The sequence below is a fragment of the Rissa tridactyla genome, chromosome 6 (assembly GCF_028500815.1).
Source record: "Rissa tridactyla isolate bRisTri1 chromosome 6, bRisTri1.patW.cur.20221130, whole genome shotgun sequence".
Lineage (NCBI taxonomy): Eukaryota > Metazoa > Chordata > Aves > Charadriiformes > Laridae > Rissa > Rissa tridactyla.
In genome coordinates, this window is record NC_071471.1 from 40,485,108 (window position 1) to 40,506,703 (window position 21,596).

Here is a 21,596-nt window from a genome sequence, read left to right on the forward strand (position 1 = left end):
TTAGTGGATCATACCACTATTCATGTTTTTTATCTTGTGTATTTCCATTTTTAATTCATCTAAGTGATGCATAGATGTAACTGGAATTGAAGACTATAAAATGTACGTTATCTGAAACCAGGATACTACATCACTCTTATTTCTTGAGTACCTTTTTAGCAGTCACCCTTTTCATTGTGTCTCTGTGCCTTCCCTCAGATAGTCGTTACTTTTTCCATAAGCCAATTTTTAAATTTTCACTGGTTTTATAACGCTTACTTCAAGCGTGTTTTGTCATGCTGATTTACTAGACTTTTAAAAAGAAGAGTTACAAGGCATAAGAAGGTAAGAATGGAGATACCAAATCCGTCTAGTCCTACATGCTGCCTCCCAACAGTGACTGCAGAGGATGCTCAGGGAAGGAGGAGAGTGGATGCATACGCTCTTTTCCCCCGGTACTTTCCCAGGCTCCCCTTGCTTTCAGCATAAGGACCTGCTCAGATGGAGGGTTTCTACATATTTATCCTCAGTGCATTTCTCTTGCATGAGCTTTTCCAGCCTCCCCTTGGACCTACTTAAGCTTTCAGCATTCACAATATGTGTTGCTGTGTTCAGTCTTACCAGTACCCACTGGGTGAAGAGCTCCTGCCTGCCTTTGTTTTGAACATGCCTCCCATGATTCCTAATTGGAGGAGTCAGGTCTGCATGAGCTGTAAATCAGCAGAGAATGATTATCTGCAGAGTGATTATTTGTCTGTCAGCACTTTACGTCCTTTGCAGCTTTGACTCAGGATGTTTTAAGGTTCCAGGTAGCATTAGATGCTCTGTTATTGAATCCAGTGGGAATTTGGCCATCGATTTCAGCAAACTGTTTTTCAGGGCTGTAAAAGCACTTGATCTACTACTGATGTGATTTCTGTTCTGTTAAGCAAGCATTTTATATTGTGTTAAATTAAGTAAAATAGAGCACTTCTACAAGGAAAAGGGCTTCCTTAAGAAGATAACTTATCCATTTTTAACTAGATTCATTCAATTTGCTATCTTTTATTAGAGTTTTTTTTGCCAGCAAACAGCTATAGAATTTTCACATGTACAGTCGTAGTGCTTAACTGAAAGCAAGCAAAAATGCAAAAGAGAAGAAAACCGTGCATCAGAAGTGCAGGTTAAACCTGTCCGTAGTTCATCTGAGGCAAAATTTTGGTCAGCTTTTCATCTTGTAGTAACCGTCCTTGTCTTTGGCTTTGTGTATTATTGAAAACTCTGCACTGTCTAAGGATTTATTTTCAGATACCAATATTTTTTAAAAGGCATGACTTATCTGGAGTCCAGATACTGTAGTTGGGGGGAAAAACAGCATTAATTATTTGATCATTACTGGTAATTGCACAGTAGCAGTTACTTTCATCACCTCCTTGGTTAGAGAGCAGATTAAAGAATTAGTGCCTCGTGAATTTATCTCGTGATTATACATGGGAAATGGTAGGTTTTGTGTATTTTTATTTCTCTTTTTTCCACTCCCTCCCCACCCCCAAAAGAGGAAGGGGATTAACATAAAACATTTGGCCTTTTTTCCAGTGTTCACCATATTATCTGAAGAGATACCATGATGCAGAAGACAAGGCTATTAAATAGATTGATGTTTGCAAGCTGAATTTAAAATTTTACTTTTCTCTGTCTGAAATGTATGTGCTAAGAAGGAAGGCTCGGTAAGAGGCTCTGTGCTTTGCCCTTTTGCCTGTGATTTAAGCACTGAATGGCTGTCTGTTCTTTTTCCTTTTGCTTGTAGCTCGGACCAATGTAGGGATTCTGTTACCTCATATGTCAAAGGAGAAGCAGGGAAGCCAGAAACAAATGGAAGCCTATCCGAATCCACAGCAGAGACGAAAAGTAAATCCTACATCCAGGAATCTTTAAACGATGTGGGAAAACAAAGTGACAAAGACGCCCTGAAAACAAAGCCCCAGATTTCAACTGGTACTGATGAGCAAACGTTATCATCAACAGCATATCAGAAATCTTTGGAAGAGACTAGCAAGCCAACAACAGAAGGCAGCAAAACATCTGTGCCTGTCAGTGTGAAGAAGATGAGCTGGAGTACTTCTGAGGATGGCAAGCCAAGAACAAGCATCCAAGAGGAGGAGGGAGCAGTAATGTCTGAACAGAAGGTACAGTATGTCCTGTAATTATTAGCTGTGTGAGGAGTCCCTATTGCTTGACAAGTTGCTTGACATAATTTTTTGTAAGACTTGTAATGTTGTTTGTGACAGAGTTGTTTTGACTTATTTTTTTATGCTTCTTTATACCTTTTCTATTTATTGCTAAATTAAGAAAAATGGAAGTTAGTGGAAATTTATATTCCCTGGTGCGAACAGAATGAGGTGGAGTCGGGGCAGGCAGAGGAGCCGAGCAGGGCTGCGTAATCCTCTGCCTGACTGGCCTGGCCCCGCGCCCTGGAAGAGGTTGGAGCAGCTTCTGGGACCGCTGTCCCGCATGGCTGGGGAGCAGGCCCCTTTCCTGCCCTGACATTCCACCTGTGCAAACTGTGCCAGACAGCTCAGCTGTCCTCCATCTGTTTCGAGTGAGGTGATGGCACTGGTTTCCCTTCTTTTTGTGACATTGAAGTGAGCAAGGAGATATGGGGACTCTTTAGCCCCTCTCCAGCTCCTTGTCCCCAAAACTCCCTGCATTTTTTTTTTTACTCTGTTAAATTGCAGGAAAATAAATTTGGGGTAATATTTAATCTCCTCCTTCTGTTTTTTGTTTCACCGCCTCATTCATCCTAACTCCAAAGTGCACCCAGCCAAGAGGAATCAAAAGATTTCTAAACGTGTAAAGCACTTTTCCAGGTGGTGGTTCTTCTTAAAATGCTGCTGAGAGGCTCCCCTTCATTTCTACCTTGCCCGACTTGCACATCCTTAAATGCAGAACCTCAGTTGTAACTTGTTTTCTGATGATGAAGATTTTAATAGCTTTCTCAGTCGCTTATATTTATTTCCCAGAAGCTTAAAAGTGAAGTTGATTCAAAGAACGGCTTATAGCCCCGTAGCTGCATGCACCTCACACCCCAGCAGTAGGAGGGTTGCCACGGAACAGACAACAAAGCGGGCAGTGAACTAGGCTGAAAAAGGGAGTTGCAGAGTTTCTTCTACATTATTCTCTCTGCTGAGATTGTCTTTTCCTGAGCGTAATACAGGGGGAGATTATAACTTCTGGAAGGGAGGCATTTCAGTAGAACTGCTTCGACATGAGATAGCTTTTTTTTTTTTTTTTTTTTTTTATTGTAGCATAATAAAAATGTTGGCTGTGGTGGGCTGCAATAAATCATTCAGGTTTAAATTAGTTCATTTTAAACTATTCTTTCGATTATACAACCAAGAGTTCTTTTACTAGATGGTAACATGATCAGTCTCAGCAGTTATGCAGCATATGATTGTTATTATCTTGTTATTAGTTCGTGACACAGTTGAAGCAGTGAAGATCTTTCCTAATGTTCACTAATTACTGGAATACTTAAAAAAATGTAAGAGCCTTCTGCAAAGGCAGTTAAAGGCTGATGGCAGAATTCCTTTAGCGTCAGTAGGCTTTGGGGCAGACCTCGGGCTGGTATTATTGTGCTCAGTTTAAAATGCAGGGATAAACGTAGATGCACAGTGTAACGTTCTGAGGGTGTGCAACAGAGCTGCGCTTCCCCCTCTGGATTCCCATCAGCGAGAAACTAAGTTGTCATCTACTTTTCTGTTCTCTTTACTTTTGGATATCCCATCTGGATTGGGAAGAATAAGCGCGTGCTTATCTTATGCATGCTTTTTGCACTATTTTTGCCTTATCAGTAAAGGGTGATAATCTTATCTTCTAAATAACAAGTCTTTTTATAGACACGATCTCTGAATAAACTAGTATCGGAAAATAATGTGATTTCTAAATGTGGATCTCTCACAAAGCCTGAATTTGGTAACAAACTAGTGTTTGTTAGAATGACAAGAATTCTTCTAATATCTTGTCAATATTTCTTCAAGAATATCTTTGAAGTCAATAGTTTAATTACTACACAGTCCAATCCATGGTGAGACACTTCATGCTGTCATGAAAACACAAAGAGAATTTCAACTGCAAGGCATTCTTCAGAAATGCTCCATAAAGAGAAACGTATGGAAGAAACATATTTATTTCTGTGGAAAGAAAGGGGGAACAAACTAAAGTTACTTCACAAAGAGATTTTTTTCTGCAATCCATTGGGAAAGAGCTAAGAAGCAATAGTCATCCACCTGCAGGGTGAGGGCTGCGTCAGTGTTTTGGCACACAGTTTGCAACAAGAGATAAACTCAGACGATTGATGTTGGGCTGCTGCCTGGTGACGTGGATGAAATAAATTGTTGGCCTCATCCCAAGTCCACGTAAATGCCCAAAAGCTTACAAAAGCAGTGCAGTGACAGTGTAGGCCATATAATTCTCTACCAGTGCCCAAGCATCAGATTCCAGTGATCTTTTTAAATGAGTGGAGTGCAGCACAGTTGCTCTGTTATCCCAAAGAGGGTGATGTCCACCGTGTGGTTGACGTGACATCCAGCAGCAGAATTCCATCACAAAATAAACCACTTGAATCTGTTTATTAATAATAACTCTTCCTCCAAAACCTTTGTGCCCTCTGGGAATCTTCTACTTCTTTTTACTTCTTCAGGATAGGGTTGGTTTATAATTTTTTGTATATATATTTGGCTAGTGTCAGAGGACAGCAGGAGACTTTATGTGCAGATGAATACTGTTATGCTGCCCTAAATGCTTTTTCTTACATAGTCCTTTTTCTTCTCCACCCACCTATGCCTACTCTTATTTTACACATCATTTCTGAGAAATTCATCTTGTTTGGGACGTCTTGGGCCAGATTCAAGAAGAGAAACAGAAATGCAGTTAGCAATATCCACTGTTCATGACTTAAAAATCAGTTTGGGGCTGTCACTGAGTAATTACAGAGAAAATTTTCCATCTTCTCTGTTCAGAAAAGGATTGGTTCACCCAAACATCACGTGAGAAGGGCCTCTGCCCTGTGTCCCTCACACACATAGGTGTGAAGCCCTCTGCCAGGCATGTGCACGCAGAGCTGCCCAGCACCCAAGCTGCAGAGCTCCTTGGGTTTCGGAAGGGAAAACATCGGGGCTGTCAGAGGGCTCCAGGTCAGAGTTAGATGCCTGTGTGTGGCTGTGGTACCTCCCGGCACCAAGCTGAGAGCAGCGTCAGGCCGTTCCCCCTCACCCTGAACTGAGATCTACTGGTTCCCTCCTTAAAAAAATGCAGAATGATGGTACTTCACACTACAGTTTTGCTACTCAAAAGCAGATAAATACTGAGCAGGAAAGCCGTTTACGTGGAGAAGTTCTTCAAAATGCTTATATGTAATCTTCTTTGTGGAGGTGCTCCACTGAATCTTTCTGTGTGACTGTCGTCTTTCTTTAGGAGGGAATGCATTTCCCATGCCTTGTCAATCCGTGCAATTCATTTGCAACGTTAACTTTTGAGGAGAAAAAAGCAAGCAGTTATGAGAAGGGGTTTTTTGTACATAAAATTTTGAACAACCATGTAAGATGTAGAAATTCCGCAGGTCAGATGCATTCTAAATACCATTTTCTAAGACTTAAGAGCTGCTGAAATATTCCATACCTGGTGTACTTACCAAGCTACAGCATGTCAAAGAGCAAAAAGGCCTCCTCCCACCATATACTTTAAGAGCAAAACTGTGAGTCGTCATGTGTGTAATAGAAACAGGAAAAACACTGTCCATGATAACCTCTGTTTTCTTCTAGTCCTGATCAGCATGTTCTTGTCTTGCAAATGTGCTGTTCAAATGTACTAAAACTGCATTTATTAGGAATGTAGTGACAGTGAGATTGACAGTGATTCGAGCTCAGATGAGGAGCAGAGAATTACAACAAGAGTTTATCGACGGCGCTTGATTCTGAAGGTATTTTGCGATTTGCATTCCTGAGGCAACGTTGGCATGGACGTGGGTTTGGACTGCTGTGTCAGAATGTCGGTTTTGGCATAGTGGAGTCCCTCTGGTAGTGGCGCTTTCCGCTACCAGTATGTATTTATAACCAAGTGCTAGGTGGCCTTTCCTTGCTTAACCCAGAGGTTTATGGTTGTCTTCTGCTGGGAAGCAACCGTGCTGCATGGCATGTCGTGTCCTTCACTGCCGCGGTTTTGCATGGCATCTTAAAGACTACAGCTAGATGCAGTGTGTTGGTCTGATGTAGAGCAAAATGAATTGCAGGCAGATATGGGTGACTTTTTTTTTCTTTTTTTTTTTTATTTCCCTAAAAATATTCTAAATTACAAATTTAAAAATTGCAGGAATGTACAGGAGTGGGATATAGGAGCATATGAGCCCTGTAGTCTGGTTGAAACTTGTGGTCCTAAGTGCTTCATGTGTTCTGGAAAACCTCCTCAAAACAGCAGATGATCACGATTTAAAACCTACCAAAGTTAATAATAGCCTTTGCATTGCCTTCAGTAGGCTTTATTTAGTATATTTATTTACAGATGGCCTTTATTTACAGCACAATATACTTTATATACTGCTAACAACGGCATTGTCATATAAATAATCGCATTTGCCCTCATATTTTTTCTTGTATGGTCACATAGTATGCTATTATTTGCCTGCAGCATCTAGCATAAGAAAATAATTTTGCATTGGAAACCATTATGTTAATCCCTCAGTAACTTACAGGATCTATTAGATTCTTATTAGAAAATCAGGTGGTCAAGCCATAAAAAAGCCAGCCAGCCACCATAGTGCTATTCTAGCACTAGCTGGGTTTGCCTAAGATACAGTGGTTACTTTAGGAAGGATTTGTGACACTCCGGTTGCACATATCTATCTAGCTGTTATTTGCAAGCTCTGTGGAGAAGAGCGGGCACAGAGGCAGCGCACCGTCGGTATAATGCGGGTGGCAGGTAGGCTGCTCTGCACGGCCACTGGTCTCCCCAAGACACAGACGCTTTCGGAAAAGGCCGGATGACGTTTCTGACTGTCTTCACCCTGAATTTCTTCAGTATACTGTTTGTGCTCCTATTTGGGACAAGGCAGGAACTGCAAAAACGAGGTCAGTAGAAGCAAATATTTTGTCCAATGTCTCATCTTTACAAGCAAAACCTACTGCCTTCCATGAAAGGCGCTGGGCAGGTTGGGATCTAACACTTCATCGGTCATTCCCTCTGCAGATAAGGCATGACTGGTCAGAAACAGGAATGCGGCTTCTCTTTTCACACAGGGCAGGTGGCCTGGGCGTGGTTACAGACCCTCCAATGCTATAAGGGCGTTCCTGGTAAGACATAAAGTATCTGTGTGCTGAAAGTTTTAAAGACCGCACAGTTTCCCTGTGGCTGAGGGTCCCCCACCCAGTTCATGTGTGAACTACTTCAGTGTCCCCTGGTTTGGAGTCAGGAAGTGTCGGAGTAGAAAAGAGAAAATATGTTAAAGGCAGCCTTCACTTGCTTTCCAAGTACATCCGCTGGGTTGAGAGAAAGGCACAGCAACTTGTTTTTAAATGTGGAGGTACAATTTGGGGTTGAACTTTTAACAGGGCAGCGGTAAAGCAGCGTATATAGTGTTGTAACGCACAGCCGGGGCAGCTGCCATGGGGAGGGCATCCATGGTGAGCGGAGGCAGCTGAACCTGCCCTCTTGGGAATGTGTCTGACCTGAGCTGGGTTAGAGGTCTCTTGATTAGAAAACACATGTGATGCTTCTGTCATTTTCTGATGATTTACAGCTTCTTTTTTATCCCCCACTCTGCATCTCAAGACAAGCTTAAGACAAGAAAAAATTTCAAAGCAGCAATCATCAGTCCTTTTAGAGAAAGAGTTTGATAGTGGCACCAACCATTTCAATAGGAGTATTTTGATCATGTAAAGTTCATGAAATGGCGGTATGAAATGGAAGGATCGAGCTTTAACATCGGTAGGGACCCAGACTGGATTCCTGGGAGCAGAGGTTCAGTCTGGGTGAACTGAGATCCCTGCGAGAGCTATGGGCAAGCTAAGGAATGGCTCCTCGTTCAGGGACTCAGGATATAGTGCTCCGAGGCATGGAGCAACGCTGTCAGCCTGCAGAGTAAAAGTAATCCCCCTGTTTCTGCCGCAGGGCCCCAAGCAGTGGTGGGGAGCAGCGGGCTCTCGCCAGCCGGTGCCTGAGTGCCCGGCCCCGGTGCCCTCTCCAAGGCCTGCTCCGAGCGGGGCTGGCACGGAGCAGGAGCAAGAGGGGAATCAGGCTCTCCTACGTCTGTGTTTTCTGACATTCCTGGCCAGCCAAATAGTTGTTAAGGGGCGATGCAGAGTAGAAGGCAGGGACATTTTTCCCTGTCCTGCAGGCAGCAGGCCCATCACACACTGACGACAAAATGCCCTGGTGCTTTTCTGCCATCCCACCTGGACCACAGCAGTACTTATCCCATACTGTCTTATGTTATGGGTACTTAGGAGCCAGCCCTAGAAATCTTTGTCGAGCTTGCATTCGCTGGAGTAAAAACTGTTTTGAACATAGGGAAAACCTGGGCGCAGGCTTCATATATGGCTGGCAGCGCTGTGCCGCGCCGAGAGCCTGCTCTGCTGGCTTGTGCCAACAGCAGCAGTGGGCAGGGGACGAGGGCGCGCTTGGGCAGAGCTGCACATGGGATCTGCGTTGTTTCGCCGTAGCGTATATTCATTACTGCCCGCAGGTTGCATTAAAAGCAACATCCCTCGCATAGCCTGCAGGGCTAAAGTTTGGTAACGCCAAAACCTTGAGGATAAATGGAGTCCTGTGGAAAAAAGACTTTGCCTATGTGCCTCCACAGCTGCTGTCAGGGCGGAATTGCTTCATTACCTTTGTTCTTCTTTCCCAACTTGTTTTTCCTTTCAGCGCTGTTCGGCATATTTGCTAACACTATTATTTCCGTTTAACTGCTACCTTAGCTCTCTGTCCTGGCCCAAATACGGAGAAAGGCTTTTCTTTCCCCCGGAGGTATTTTCCCAGCAGTCTGAGAGCCGAGTCCTGTCAAGTGTTCAGCACTCTCCACCACATTCCCATGGGATTTAGCACTTCAGAGGGCTGAGCCCATAAAACCAGACAAGCAAGGACTGATGCCCATTTCCACATGCAATAGGATCGTATTCTAACCTCAAGGTAGCACAGATGTTTTTGTTTTTGCTTCCTTTTCCCCTCTTCTGCTCACATGGCGCATTGATGGGATGGGGCATTGCAAAAGAAACGGGGTTTTATGGTAGCACAGGAATGCGAGCAATTAGCACACAAGAGAAAAATAAAGAGTGCTGCCACAATGTGCACATTCAGAGCCTGATCCAAAGCTCCTTTTATTCAGTCATGACAGAAATCAGTGTCTAAATTTTCATGCTTTTTCAGAGGTTGTTAAATCTTTCATGGGTACAAATTTTTGGCAAAAACTGTTTAGTAAGATTCTTGCCAAAAGGTTTATGGTAGAATTTTGTAATGAAAAATAAAACAGATTTCTAAGCAGGGGTTGTTCAAATCTGATGTCATTTTGTATCTTGTACTTTTGTTATTTCTTGCCAATTTTTATTAAAGATTTATATGTCTCTTTCTGTGCATTTTGCCCACGAAACCCCCCATTACCGATTGCAGAGGGTTTGGTTCAGCCTGCACTGGAGGAGAGACCCGGAAGCCTGAGCAGCAGTCAGTCAAAACTAGAACCAGCAGCTTTCGTGGTCTTATTATGAGGAGGGAACTTATTTATGGAATGTGAAAACGTGGCCATCCTGTAGGTGAGAATAGTTACGGGCCTGTGCCCCATGTAAGGCGCCCAGGAAGTGTTTCCATTTGTGTATTCAGCTGGGTGTAGCCTCTCCGCTGCCATCACTCGTCTCTCCCCAGCTGTCAGAGCTGCAGAATTGCCCTGCTCCGTAAGCACCCTCACCCCAGGAGGCACCGGCAGGGTGGGAGCTGCCGGCCTCACTAAGGTAACACAGAGGTAAAGTGAAACACAGACACAGGTGCCGTTATAAGGTCTGTTCATCATGTGGTGCTCCATGCCACGAGCAGCAGACCTATGACCCAGCTCCCGATGTTGGACTACACTCTGCCCCGTTTGTGGCACCGTTTCCTTTCAGGTCTCGTTGGCTTGCCTCTTGGTTTGTTGGGTTTGTTTCCCCCCCGCTACGGCTTTAGCAATCCATCTGCAAACAAGCAAGAACAGACTCAGCACAGGCGCAGGCAGAGAGTCGTGGCATCTGATTAACAAGGACTCCCTGAGTAGGCAGAACTCGCTAATGAAAATGACCTTAATGAAAGATGTTTGTTTGTACTGCCACAGAGGCTTGAGACCCCAAGGAGAGCGAGGCGCAGCTGCTGTTTATGCATTACAAGAATGTGATCTTGAGACCGAAAGGATTACATCTTGATGGTGGCTTAGGCCAGTAAGGGAAGAGGTCTGGGTGCTCTGCGCAGCTCCTGTTCCCATTGCAGCATTGCCCCTGGTCTTTGGCAAAATGAGATGTGTAGGATCTTTCCGTCTTGCTTATTTCTGTCTGCTTTTAAATTTCTTTTTATCCATCTGGGTAAGAGACATCCAGCCGCACCTTTTTTTCTCCACTGTTACAACAACACTAGATGTATAGGAGGAATAAAAGGGACTATTATCCCTCTAGTAACAAAACAAACATGAAGGAAAACCAGAGCTCTGACAAATCTGCAGTGAACTTTGGCACAATGCTGCAGCACCAACTGTATAACTCCATTTATCTGGAGGTCCCTGGGAACACCCATAATCTGCAAATAACTGTTAAGAAAATCAGTGGAGTTGGCGGGAGGCTTTGAGGAAGCTGCTCTTTGCTTCTCCTGCCCTGGAGAGCCACAGAGAGAGAGGATACCAGCTGGTTTTGGCAGGACTACACTCCAGCGAGCAGGGTGACATTAAAGCACTCTGCTTTGCAAAGCTTCCTGGCATGTTCTGGGGCTGAGGCTTGCAGACCGCAGCCTTTGTATGCTTTAGTCCCAGGGATATAACCGAGCTGCCAGTAATCGCGGTATTAAGTTTTCTCCCTGCCTTTCTAAAGCTCTTGGTATTGTGACAGTGATTTCAACTGGTCAAGGGTAAAATGAAGCCCGCATAAGTATGATGCAGCAGAAAGAATTTTATTCTTTCTCTGTGACGCAGATGCACCAGCTTTGTGTTTAAAAACGGCTTTTGTTGACAAGGTCATCTAATGTGCCGTTCTAACCCAAAGCGGGTTTGAGATCTGACAAGTAAAACTGCCAGTGGGTAAGGGTTTTTTTTTTCCTAGCAAACATCCGTCTTTATAACTGCATAGGATTAGAAACGTCAGTAAATCAGATCTACCTCCTGCCAGTTGTGGGCCCTCCTGCAATTTGTTTAACTACCCACCAGCAAGAGAACTGTGAAAGCTGGATTTCATGTGTGCAGACTGCTGAGTATTTACGGCTTTTATCCTTAAATTGGGCTTAAAGGAGCATGTAGCTAATTAAAAACCAAGATTCACCATACCTTTAAAACTGTGTTTTCTTCCAAGAGACATCTTTCAGTGCATCGGTACCTTTTTAATTTTAAAGCTGAACCCAGTAATTCTTGCTAATTTGTTTTAAGGAACAACCTTGCTCATAGCAGCCATGAGGAGGCAAAGGCCCAGTGCACGCAAGCAGCACTGGTGTGCCGGGGAGACCGGTGGCCTTCCTGCTGGCCATGTGGTTTTATTTCTGGTTTTTATTGTAGTGACTTTGGAGATGCTGTTCGTGAGAGGGAACCTCTCCGTACCTCTGGGCTCCACGGGGTGGGAAGGGTGTCTGGGGCAGGGTTCCCTCCTGTCCCTTAGGGCACCACGTGGGAGCTTACTGGGGAGTCTCTTAGGCTAGGAAAGAAACCATGCAGCCAGTTCCCTCCCCATCTGCTATGCTTCTGATATAAAGTATCGTGTCTCCGGAATCAGGATTTCCCCCCGCTTCATTGTGGCTGGGAAGCCCCACAGGTTTCAGTTCCCCGAACCTTTACCCGTTCCTCGCCCCCCGCCGCAGCAGCCGTTCTCGTTTCTGCTCTCACTCATGGGAAAGGAAGGAGCAGGCTGCAGCACGGGGGCCCCACTCACCAGGGGGACCAGCCCCTTACTTCCCTCCTCCTCCCCTCCGTGCATAGGCAGGTCGGTTGTTTCTCCTTCCCGTGACCCCTCAGCAGAGTCCTTCTGGGGAATGAATTGTGGGGGCCCAGCCCGGGCCCCATCTGAAGGCTTCAGCAGCTGTTGTTTCTGCTGTGCCTCTTGTAGGGATGCCACCGTGCCTGGGCTTGGGGACCTCAGCTAAGTCCCTTCAGCCCCAGGTGTATCTCAGACGTGGGACCTCATCCTTACATCCCTACACAGTGACATCCGCAGGGCTGCGGAGCCTGCCCTTCCCTTGGTGATGCTTCCTGAAGCATCGAAGTTCAACATTTTTCAGAGCTTATACATAGCCTGTGAAAGTGTGGGGAAAAAAGACATGTAAAATGCTCGAAACTCTTTAATTACTTAATTATCAGGCGGTGATTTTGATACAGCTTTCAATATTAATTAAGCAAAAATTCTGCACTTGTGAATAATGAGAAATGCTGATGGGGGCTCTGCTCTGCGGTACTGCCCTCCGGCTCCTGCCCGCTCCGGTCCCTCCAAAGCGAGGGAAATGGAAAAAGCTTGGCTGTAGAAAAGCCCGCAAATGGCTTGTAAACAAAATGAAAGGTTTATTTGGTTTAGAGCTTAGAAATGGCATACAAACCTATTACAATGTACATATTGAAAACGCCGTGTTTGTAGGGGCACCAGTTAAAAAAATAGACATGGCATCACTATATTTGTCCATTATAGAGCCGTGCCAGGAACTTACCTAGACAACTATGTAGCGTATAGACCACAGGAAATAGGAATTATATTTACCCTGTGCTGCTTAGTATGTGGAAGCATTATGAAAGCTGGATGTTGAGCTGTAATAATCTCATTTCAACTATTATTTTGTTGTTAATATTGATATGTTTTATGCAATGTTTGTTTCTGCTTCCTCCCTCTACTTGTCATTTTTTCCGTAGGGGCTTGAGGGTGAGGGGAGAAGAAAAGGTTTAAGGATTTTGTTGCTTGTTTAAAGGGTTATTTGCTTACATGTGGAAATTTTTCATATGTAGGCCAGCTACATTATGATTATATTTATTTTATTTATATGAAATAAATAAGCACAGACAATGGATATTTTTGAAGCATAGAGTGCAGTGCTTTCTTCAGCATCCAGGTTTGGAATCATGACTTTAGGAGGTGAAATTGTCAATGGTCATCTGGGACATAAGTTCATGACTGCCAGCCAGCCTTAGACTCTAAAGTGACATCATTTATTTATAATTTGAACAATAATTCTTGTAGTGGTATTAAGTCACTAGCATAGCAGTTAGGAAACTGCTTTTACATTTATTTATGCTGGGCCTATAAATTCCTGGTACTGCAAGAAGCCGATGTCAGTAAGCGGTGCACCGGGCTGCCGAGGCTGCTCGGTGGGTCAGTGGGCGTTACCGTGCTGGAAAAATGTCACGTAAGATACCTTTCCTCCATTCTCTAAATGCTGAGAAATCTTGTCTTCTGTGCCTGTGTTTAAGACCTTGATGTTTAGCAAGCTGTAGGCAGGGCGGTCTTTTTAACTCCCAATTTCCCCCCACCTTGTTTTGGTGTTAGACCATGTTTCTGTGTGTGCTGGGGGCTGAGCAGCTGTGAAAAGCTAATGGATGGCTGATGAGAGATTATATCCTCATGAATTTGTGCCTCCATCTCGTAGGACTCAGACTTGACCGCGAGATGATTTGTTGCCCTGAGAGCTTCATGTCATGAATTAGTTAATAAGAGCAATGGGCTAGAAGCTCACGACAGGCTTTAAGGACACGTTCTGTAGAATAAATGCACAGGTATTGGCATGCTAAATGAGCAAGGCTTTCATACTAGTTGTGTGACATAAAGCAAACTGTTACATAAAGTTGAAGCTGGCATGTGCTTGTTGCTTGGATTGCTGTGGAAATCTGTGTGGGTTTGGCAGGATGTAGGCTATATCGCTAATCTTATAACACGTTCTTTAGGGTGAGGAAGCAAAAAACATTCCTGGTGAATCTGTAACAGAGGAGCAGTTTACCGATGAAGAAGGCAACGTCATCACGAGAAAAGTAATCACGAATTACATCACCGCTCTTGAGTCTTTGTATTCAAGTAACTTCTTTTAACATACTTTCTCCATTTAGAAGCTAGGGGAAAAAAAAAAAATCGATACTTTTCATCTATTGCTTCCCACAGATCACCCGGAAGGTAGTAAGACGCGTTGTTATCCCCCATGAGAGGAAAGTTGGTGAAATGGTAATGGAACGGGGACTACCAGGAAATAACAGTAGACGCGGAGGGTGGTGGTGACTGCTAGAAAGCGCTGCTAAAGGGCTGGAGGTTTGCATTTAACAAGAAGCCTTGGCAAAGTGCGGTGCTTGCGGTTATTGACAAGTTGTGTGTGTGGGTGAGGGGCAGGGGGCTCTCTCTGGGCAGGGGCTGGGCCGAGGGCACCCAGCTGAATTCTGTCGGCACAGAAGCACTAGGGTCCGTTTCTGCGTAACAGGCTGCAGGCTTAAACCATAGGTTGGGGCTTATTTTGTGCCGTGTCTGCAGGTTTGGTTAAGCCCTTGCAGATTTTGTGCCTTACACCCGTAGGTGTAGCGTGTTGCTTTTTCACCAGCCCAAAGGAATGAGCCGCAGTCGGGTCCCCACCGGCCTCTGGCTCACCTGCGTAACACCCCTGTGCCTCCGACTGAGGGTTTGCAGGGTTCGGGGGAACGTACCCAAGCAGTGGTACCCTTTACAAGCCAGCACCGAGGCAGGATCTTGTCCCTGGGAATTAAAATCGGAAGCCCTTCTGCAGGGCCGGACTGTACCCAGCTGCAGCACCCCCAAAAAGGAAGCAGGGCAGTGGGGAGGGCAGCCTGCTGCGCCCCGGCCTGGGGCTGTCCCCTGTCCCAAGGAGGTCCCCACCGCTGGGGACAAATGGCTTCAGGGGAGCTCATGCCTTGTTCCCCAGCGCATGGCCCTGGGAGGTCTCTGCTCCAGTAAAAGTTGTCATTGGGGTTAATGGAATTTTTCTCTGAGTGAAAACAGATTTGGAAACAAAGATAACAAACGCTCTTTATCCGCTGGTAATAAATAAATAAATAAAAATTAAGAAAAAAGGGGAGGAAGGGGCGACACAGAAATAGGAGGGTTGAAACAAACATATTTCCACCCCCTCTTCCGTAGTCCTTTATCAGGGAAAAAACAAATCCTGCCCAGCAAAGGGGAAACATTTTCAATTTGCTGCAGCAGATTAGATTAGTCGGAAACTACAAATAGTTACAAATACATCAATGCAGATCACCCAAGGGGTAAATTCTGCCGATAACCACACATAAACAGATGCCTTTCTCTGATGTGAATGAGGCTTGTGATTACTGGAGTATTTATTTTTAGATGATTATTGAGATAATTTTAATGAGCAAAGATGAACTTTATTTTGGGGTTTGCTGTTCTAAAGACCCTGAAACCTGCACTGCTTGTCACTGTCGTTGGTTTTACTTCTGCGCTGTTTCAGTGGTGGTTTTTGCTGGCTTTCTTCCCTCCTCCCTTTATTGCGTTACTAACCCACTCACTTCAAAGCACAGACGCTGTGAAACATCATAACGGCAGCCACGGCCTTTGCTGTTGGAAATGTCCACCCATGCCGGCTGAGCCGGGAGGCCAGTTGGGAAAGGGGATTTTCCTTGGCGGTGGGGCTGAATCCCGGTGCAGTTAGTGGCCGGGGCTCTGCCGGGGGCTGCCAGCTGGGCATGGCAGCCCAGGGGCCCTGCTGAAATTGCAGCCCCCTGTTTTCCACTTGAAGATGATATTTCAGGCCTGTGCTTTTGCAGCTCCGCAGAGTGGATAAGTCGATTGTGTGTATCTTTGAAATGAAGTGTTAATGCGATTTAACTGCTTTTTACTTATCCTGTTACAGCAAAATGTGGAGCCTGTTTTGGAAGCAGGTTTATAATTACGAGCACTCTGCAGACTATGTTAACATTGATGCTTTTCCTTTAAAGCAGGGAGAAGCTTATAAGGTCAAAACAAAGAAAGAAGTCAGACACGTGGAGAAGAAAAGTTACTCGTGAAAGCTGAAAGCCGACCACCGAACGGTCAGTGTGATCAATTTTCTTCCATTGCTAAAGCCCGGTGGCAGCAGAGCGCTGCATGGCACGGGGGCCGGCACCTGGCCTGCGCCATGGCTCACCTCTGCTACCTTGGCATGGCTTTCAAGCTGCAAAGCTGAGTAGACGGCCCTTGATCTTGCAAGCAGAAAATGACCTTGAGTTCACGTACAGAAGCTGAGCTTTACTTCTTGGAACATAAAGCAAAGCAGTACTGAGGCATGTGTAAAATTGTGGGGAGTTTTACCAAGTCTAGTGTTTGTAAGCCACGGCACTTTCAACTCCTAAAAGTCAACTTAAAGACAAATAGTGAAGGAACTCCACACCAGTAAATTTACTGGGAGTGAAAGGCTTCTTCCACTGTCGGGCATGTGATCTGAGGGCAGTTATGCAAGTCAAAGTCCTTGTAAGAGCCAGTGAAGTGTCTCAATATTTGCCAACAAATAATCCTTACCAACTGTTTCTCGTGAATTTTATTGATCCAGCCCTAACGATTGTAACAAAGCAGCAGCTGACGGCGTAAGGGCTTCCCAAACTAAAACCAAACTCACAGACTAAGACACTGTGAAGCCAGAGGCTGGTGTGTCTAATCACACAGTGATAGTCACACAGCAAATATGCCCATAAATACAGGAGGAGCCAGTCTGTGTCTGTCAGTGCTGGTCAGTCAGTCATGGCTTCAAGCACGTATGTTTACCACGTTCATGTCGTCTTTCTACTCGGAACTTTTCTTAGCTTTGGTGGGTTTTAGGAATTGGGCAGAGGAAGAGTTTATGAACTGCAAGTCTACATGTTATCCTTGTCCTGTACATCTGGTATGGGACTGACTGTGGGATTTAAGAACTGGATAAACAGGACCTGGAAAACACACCAACTAGTGATGTGGAGGTAAAGGACAGAAGCAGAGGCTCTCCTGAGTCACTAGTCCCTTCCAACTGCTGCAATGCAAGGTAGCCCCTAAAGCCACCTGGCCGTATGGGCTTTTTGTGTGTGTCAGTAGTGCCATTTGGGGCACGCGGCTCTCGGCGTGTGGGATCTGGCTGAGGGCCTTATGGGATTGAGCCCTAAGGCATGAGCTCTGCGAGGCGACTGGGTGCTTTCGTTATCTGGTGAGCACCTCCTGCGGCTGCCTAGCACGACCCCTGAATTCCTGCTTTTCTTGAGAGCCCCGCCACGTGTGCTAATAGAATAATACCACTTCACGTGGCTTGCTGCTCAACACGCTCATAAAATATTTAAAGTTTTGAAAAGGGAGGTGATTCTTTTGACACACCTTTCTCCTTCGTGGAGCTCAAGAATATGGAAGGAAAGGAAGCCAAAGGGATGGTGCTGCTTGTATGAAATTGTGTCCCAAGTTGGCTCCCGTGCTTCTCCACTGTCCATCTGGAGGGGAAAATTAGAAATTTGTGAATTTGAAGTCAAGATGGGGCATTGAACCCCATAAGCAGCGCAGATAAAGAGCCTGCCGGCTTACAAGCGTGATGCAATGCACATCAGGGATAAGGGAGAAGCATTTCGTTCTAAAATAAAATGGGATTAGTAAGGCAGTCCTTGCCTCATGTATGAAACGTACTCTGACCTTCAGAAAGGCAGGGTCTGAGTTCCTCGGAACCAGATTTGCTCCCATGACTGCTGATGCATTTTTCCTGTGATTTCCAGTAGGCAGCTCTTCCGTGCTAGAGCCCCTGAGGAACTCGGAGAGTCTTCCTTAGATAATAAATCTTTGCTCGGGGGAGAACTTTGTCTCTTAAGATGTATCTCTGTGGTCTAAACTTTGATATGATAAGCGTGACCAAATGTGCATTAAGTAATTGTGAGCCCAGTCAAGAGCCTATTGAAAACATTTTATTTGAATGCAGAAGTGGATGTATTTGCACAGACAGGGGATTCTGATAGAAACCAGTTTGTTTCTTGATCACAAAAGACAAAAAAAGTCCAGTTTGGGAGGCAGAGGTGTTGCTTTTCCTTTGAATGTTTGAAAAAAAATCACAATGTTAGCTAGATTTTGCTGTAAAAATGTCTTTGTTGCCATTGCAAATAAACCCATTGCGAAATACAGGTTGAAAGGAAAAGCCAACAACTTTTGCATGCAATTCTGCAGGGCGGCACTGTGGGAGCCAGCGTGACTGCTGCAACGTGAGCAGGCGGCTTTTAGCAGCAGGATAGATTTATGACAACCGTAGATGTGGGCAAGGACAGATTGTTTCAGCATAGGAGGAGAGCGTGAGCGCTGTTGGGGAACGCGCGTGGACCTGTGACCTGATTAGTAAACAGGCATGTCCATGCCAGCCTGAATCCCACAGGCGCTGTGCAAGCCGCGCTCCCAAACCGGCTTCCCTGTGCCCAGGTGCTGGGGAGCCCCCAGGTCTTCCAGTTCCCATCCACCGGCATCTTTGTGTCTCTGCTTCCTGCCTCCCTCCTCAAGGCATCGCTGTTGTGCAACGGATGTAGCAAACTCGTTGTCCTTGCATGCGTGGCTGCATGGCTGTTTTGGGATGGGGGAGAGCAGGAGCTGGACCCCCTGTCTCCTTGGAGCCACTCACGCAAGTCAGGCAGGAGATGGATGGGGCTGCTCCTCTTCCTTGCTTTGTCCTTTGCCGAGCCTCCTAAAGGCTGGACTCTGCATTTCTGGCTCTCCCGGTCACGTTCCCTGAGCGTGAGATGGATGTGCAGGAGTGCAGGTTTTCCAGCGCTGTGAGGATGCTTGCGAACAATAAACAACACCGTGCTGTGAAAGCAGCAGCGCTCTCGCTCTGGGGGTGACGCTATTTCTCCCGCCATGGGGAGGACCTGTTCCTTGTCATCACCCGACGTGAGGAGCTGGTGCTTTGTCTGGGGCTGTGAAACGCAGCGTGTTGCAAACGTATTTGTAAATCGGTTCACGAGCAACGTGGACATCTGCAGCTGCGTTTTGCCTTCATGCTGGGAGCTCGATTAATGTCATTGCCTAGCTAGAACGTGTCTGATTTCTCCTATTGCAGAATTCCATAATGCCAATCAGAACTTTTGTGTTTAGTCAGGGAGAGGCACTAAATTGATTCTAACAAGATCTGAAATGATTTGTGCTATCTTTTCTTTCCGTAGGACTGTGTGCTTTTACTGCCAGTATTCTAGAGGGACGCTCACAGAAGAAAAATCAACAGGAATTAAACATTCACCTATAAAAGTGTGCGTGTGTTTGCTGCTTCCACACATTAACCGCATGGTTTTTATGCAAAACAAAAACAAACAAACAAAAAAAAAAAAACAAAAACAAAAAAATTAATTTAGCATGAGCCAATTTACAGAGCATGGAGATTCACGTTCATTCACAGGATTGGAGGGTGCGCAGTTACCAATGCAGTGTATATACACGATGCCATGCTGTTAACGGCTTCTTTCAAGCAGTTTGATGTCATCTCAAAAGAAATAAATTCCTGTGGCCAGAGGGGATGTACGAAGACAAAATGGTTAAACCATGAAAAGACACTAAAATTACTAAAATCCACTACAGCTCGCCTTATTTTTCTTGGACCCAAACTGTCAGGGTATAAAACACTATTTGTTTCTTTTTTAAACATCAATAGTTTTGCTGTAAATAAATAACACTGTATAAATTCTAACAAAATAGAATAAATGTTGATAAGGCACTGCCTTTTCGATCACAAACAGAATATTGTGAATGCATTGAGCAGGCTAGGTGTCTCAAATGGCTGCACCTGCAGGGATATTCTGGGTGTATCTTCACAGATTCTTGTATATTAGCAATTATAATGTTTGTATATGCAAAAACGCTAGCTTGATTTTAAAAAAATCTTTAAAATCTGCTGCAAATTTAAATGATTCCCAAAATGAGGAATTCTGTAGTTCTGTGAAAATTTTTCTTCAGAGTACTAATATTTTGATGCATGTGTTTCACCTTATTTTGATTAAATCTTTTCCAGTTTTGCAGACACTATACCGCAACATGAAAAATAAGATTTTATCTGTAAACACAAAGCCCTTCATCTAATATTTGTTGCTGTTGCCAATTTTTCAATGAAATGACCTAAAACCCATAACATATACAGTAGTTGCATTACGGGGAGGGGGGTGCTATCTGTTCTCGCTTTATAACGGGGGTAATGCTTGCAGCTTTAGAAGTGGGTTGGTGCTCCAAGGAGCACAAGTTTGGGATATTTTTAAATGAACTGAAGAGAAATTATTAGCTAATAGACTGGCAGCACGCTGTAAAATTATTACTGTATTGTGTACTGGCTATAAGATGTAGAATCTTTCGGTAAGCCAATCATCTGTAATCATCCTAGCAGTGTAATATTAGGTTGTTAAGGCTGCTGTGTTTTAAAGGGCATTTTTATTTGGGTTTTGGTGAAATACTTTAATTTGTTGATTATATTCATATGGAAACAGCATTCATTGATAATAGCTCTAATTACATATGTATGAAAACAACAAACACTGGATGATCTAGTTGATTATTTAAGCATAAAATAAATTGTGTTAAAACTCTTGGATAACGTGTATTTGGCAGTGTTCTTGTACCCTATAGACGTGCGGCTTCGCAAGGCCAGCCGTTAACCACCCCTGGCTTTTTCCTTCTTTTCCTCACCTTTCTTTTGTCCGATCCACCTCCTCGTCTTCCCGGTGTGACAGGCCATCGCTTGGCGGGCTGTCTCCAGGTGGGGGGAACGGGAGGAAAACACAGCAGCCAGCACATCCTCAGCAAAGCTAAGGAAAAGCTAAGGAAACCCACCTCCCTGGGACGTAGGGGACTCCCTGGGCGCGGGGAAAGGAGCTGTGCCACAGGGGTATGCGCAGCCTCTTCTCCGACACGTGTTAACTCTGGACCTCCTTTAATTTCTTTCACCCCATTGAGAACCAGGAACAGCACAACAAAAAGCAGGGTTTTTTTCCCAGTGTGTGTCAGTGAGACCAATAACCAGCACACTGCAGATGATGTAAATGAAGCGTACCTTTCCTGTATATTGCATGCGCTTCTTGTATATTACAGGTGATGGACCACTCTCTATATAAAACGTTGACAAAACACAGTTTTGTTGGCACCATCTATACACACTCACTGCTCTGGGCTACAGGCTTCTGATCGGGTGCAATAAATAAATTTTATTACTCAGGGTTCGGTTTTACCTGGCTTTCAAGGCAACATGAAGATGATGTATTTTACCCCAGCTTAGCACCCGAGGAAGCACCGCTGATACAGATCCAACTCAATCGGCCTGCTGTTATCTGCTGGGCCCCGCAGGAACCGCTCCTCTCCTGGGGTCAGTCGGCAAAGCTCTCCTGATGGCGCTGAGAAGCATTTGGCTTTGGGAGCGCGTAACGGGTTGGTTTGTCAATGTTTCTGAGTTACTAGGGCTGCCAGCTTTTGAAACAGTGACAGTAAATGAACTGGTTTTCATCA

At 44.9% G+C, this 21,596-nt stretch overlaps 1 protein-coding gene across 11 annotated transcripts in view; it reads left to right on the top strand.

The window, feature by feature from the left end:
- ANK3 (ankyrin 3) overlaps window positions 1-20,828 on the top strand; it is a 382,298-nt gene extending 361,470 nt beyond the window's left edge. For 6 of the 11 annotated variants that reach the window (XM_054206387.1, XM_054206395.1, XM_054206389.1 and 3 more), the window contains 6 exons: window positions 1,766-2,144; window positions 5,843-5,935; window positions 14,081-14,164; window positions 14,292-14,351; window positions 16,091-16,183; window positions 19,280-20,786. In XM_054206387.1, the coding sequence (XP_054062362.1) occupies window positions 1,766-2,144; window positions 5,843-5,935; window positions 14,081-14,164; window positions 14,292-14,351; window positions 16,091-16,159 (685 nt within the window). In that variant the 3' untranslated portion in view covers window positions 16,160-16,183; window positions 19,280-20,786. Of the gene's footprint in view, window positions 1-1,765; window positions 2,145-5,842; window positions 5,936-14,080; window positions 14,165-14,291; window positions 14,352-16,090; window positions 16,184-19,279 lie in introns of all 11 variants that reach the window. The other 5 variants (XM_054206384.1, XM_054206388.1, XM_054206394.1 and 2 more) reach the window with 4 other exon arrangements.
- Window positions 20,829-21,596: the final 768 nt, after the last annotated feature.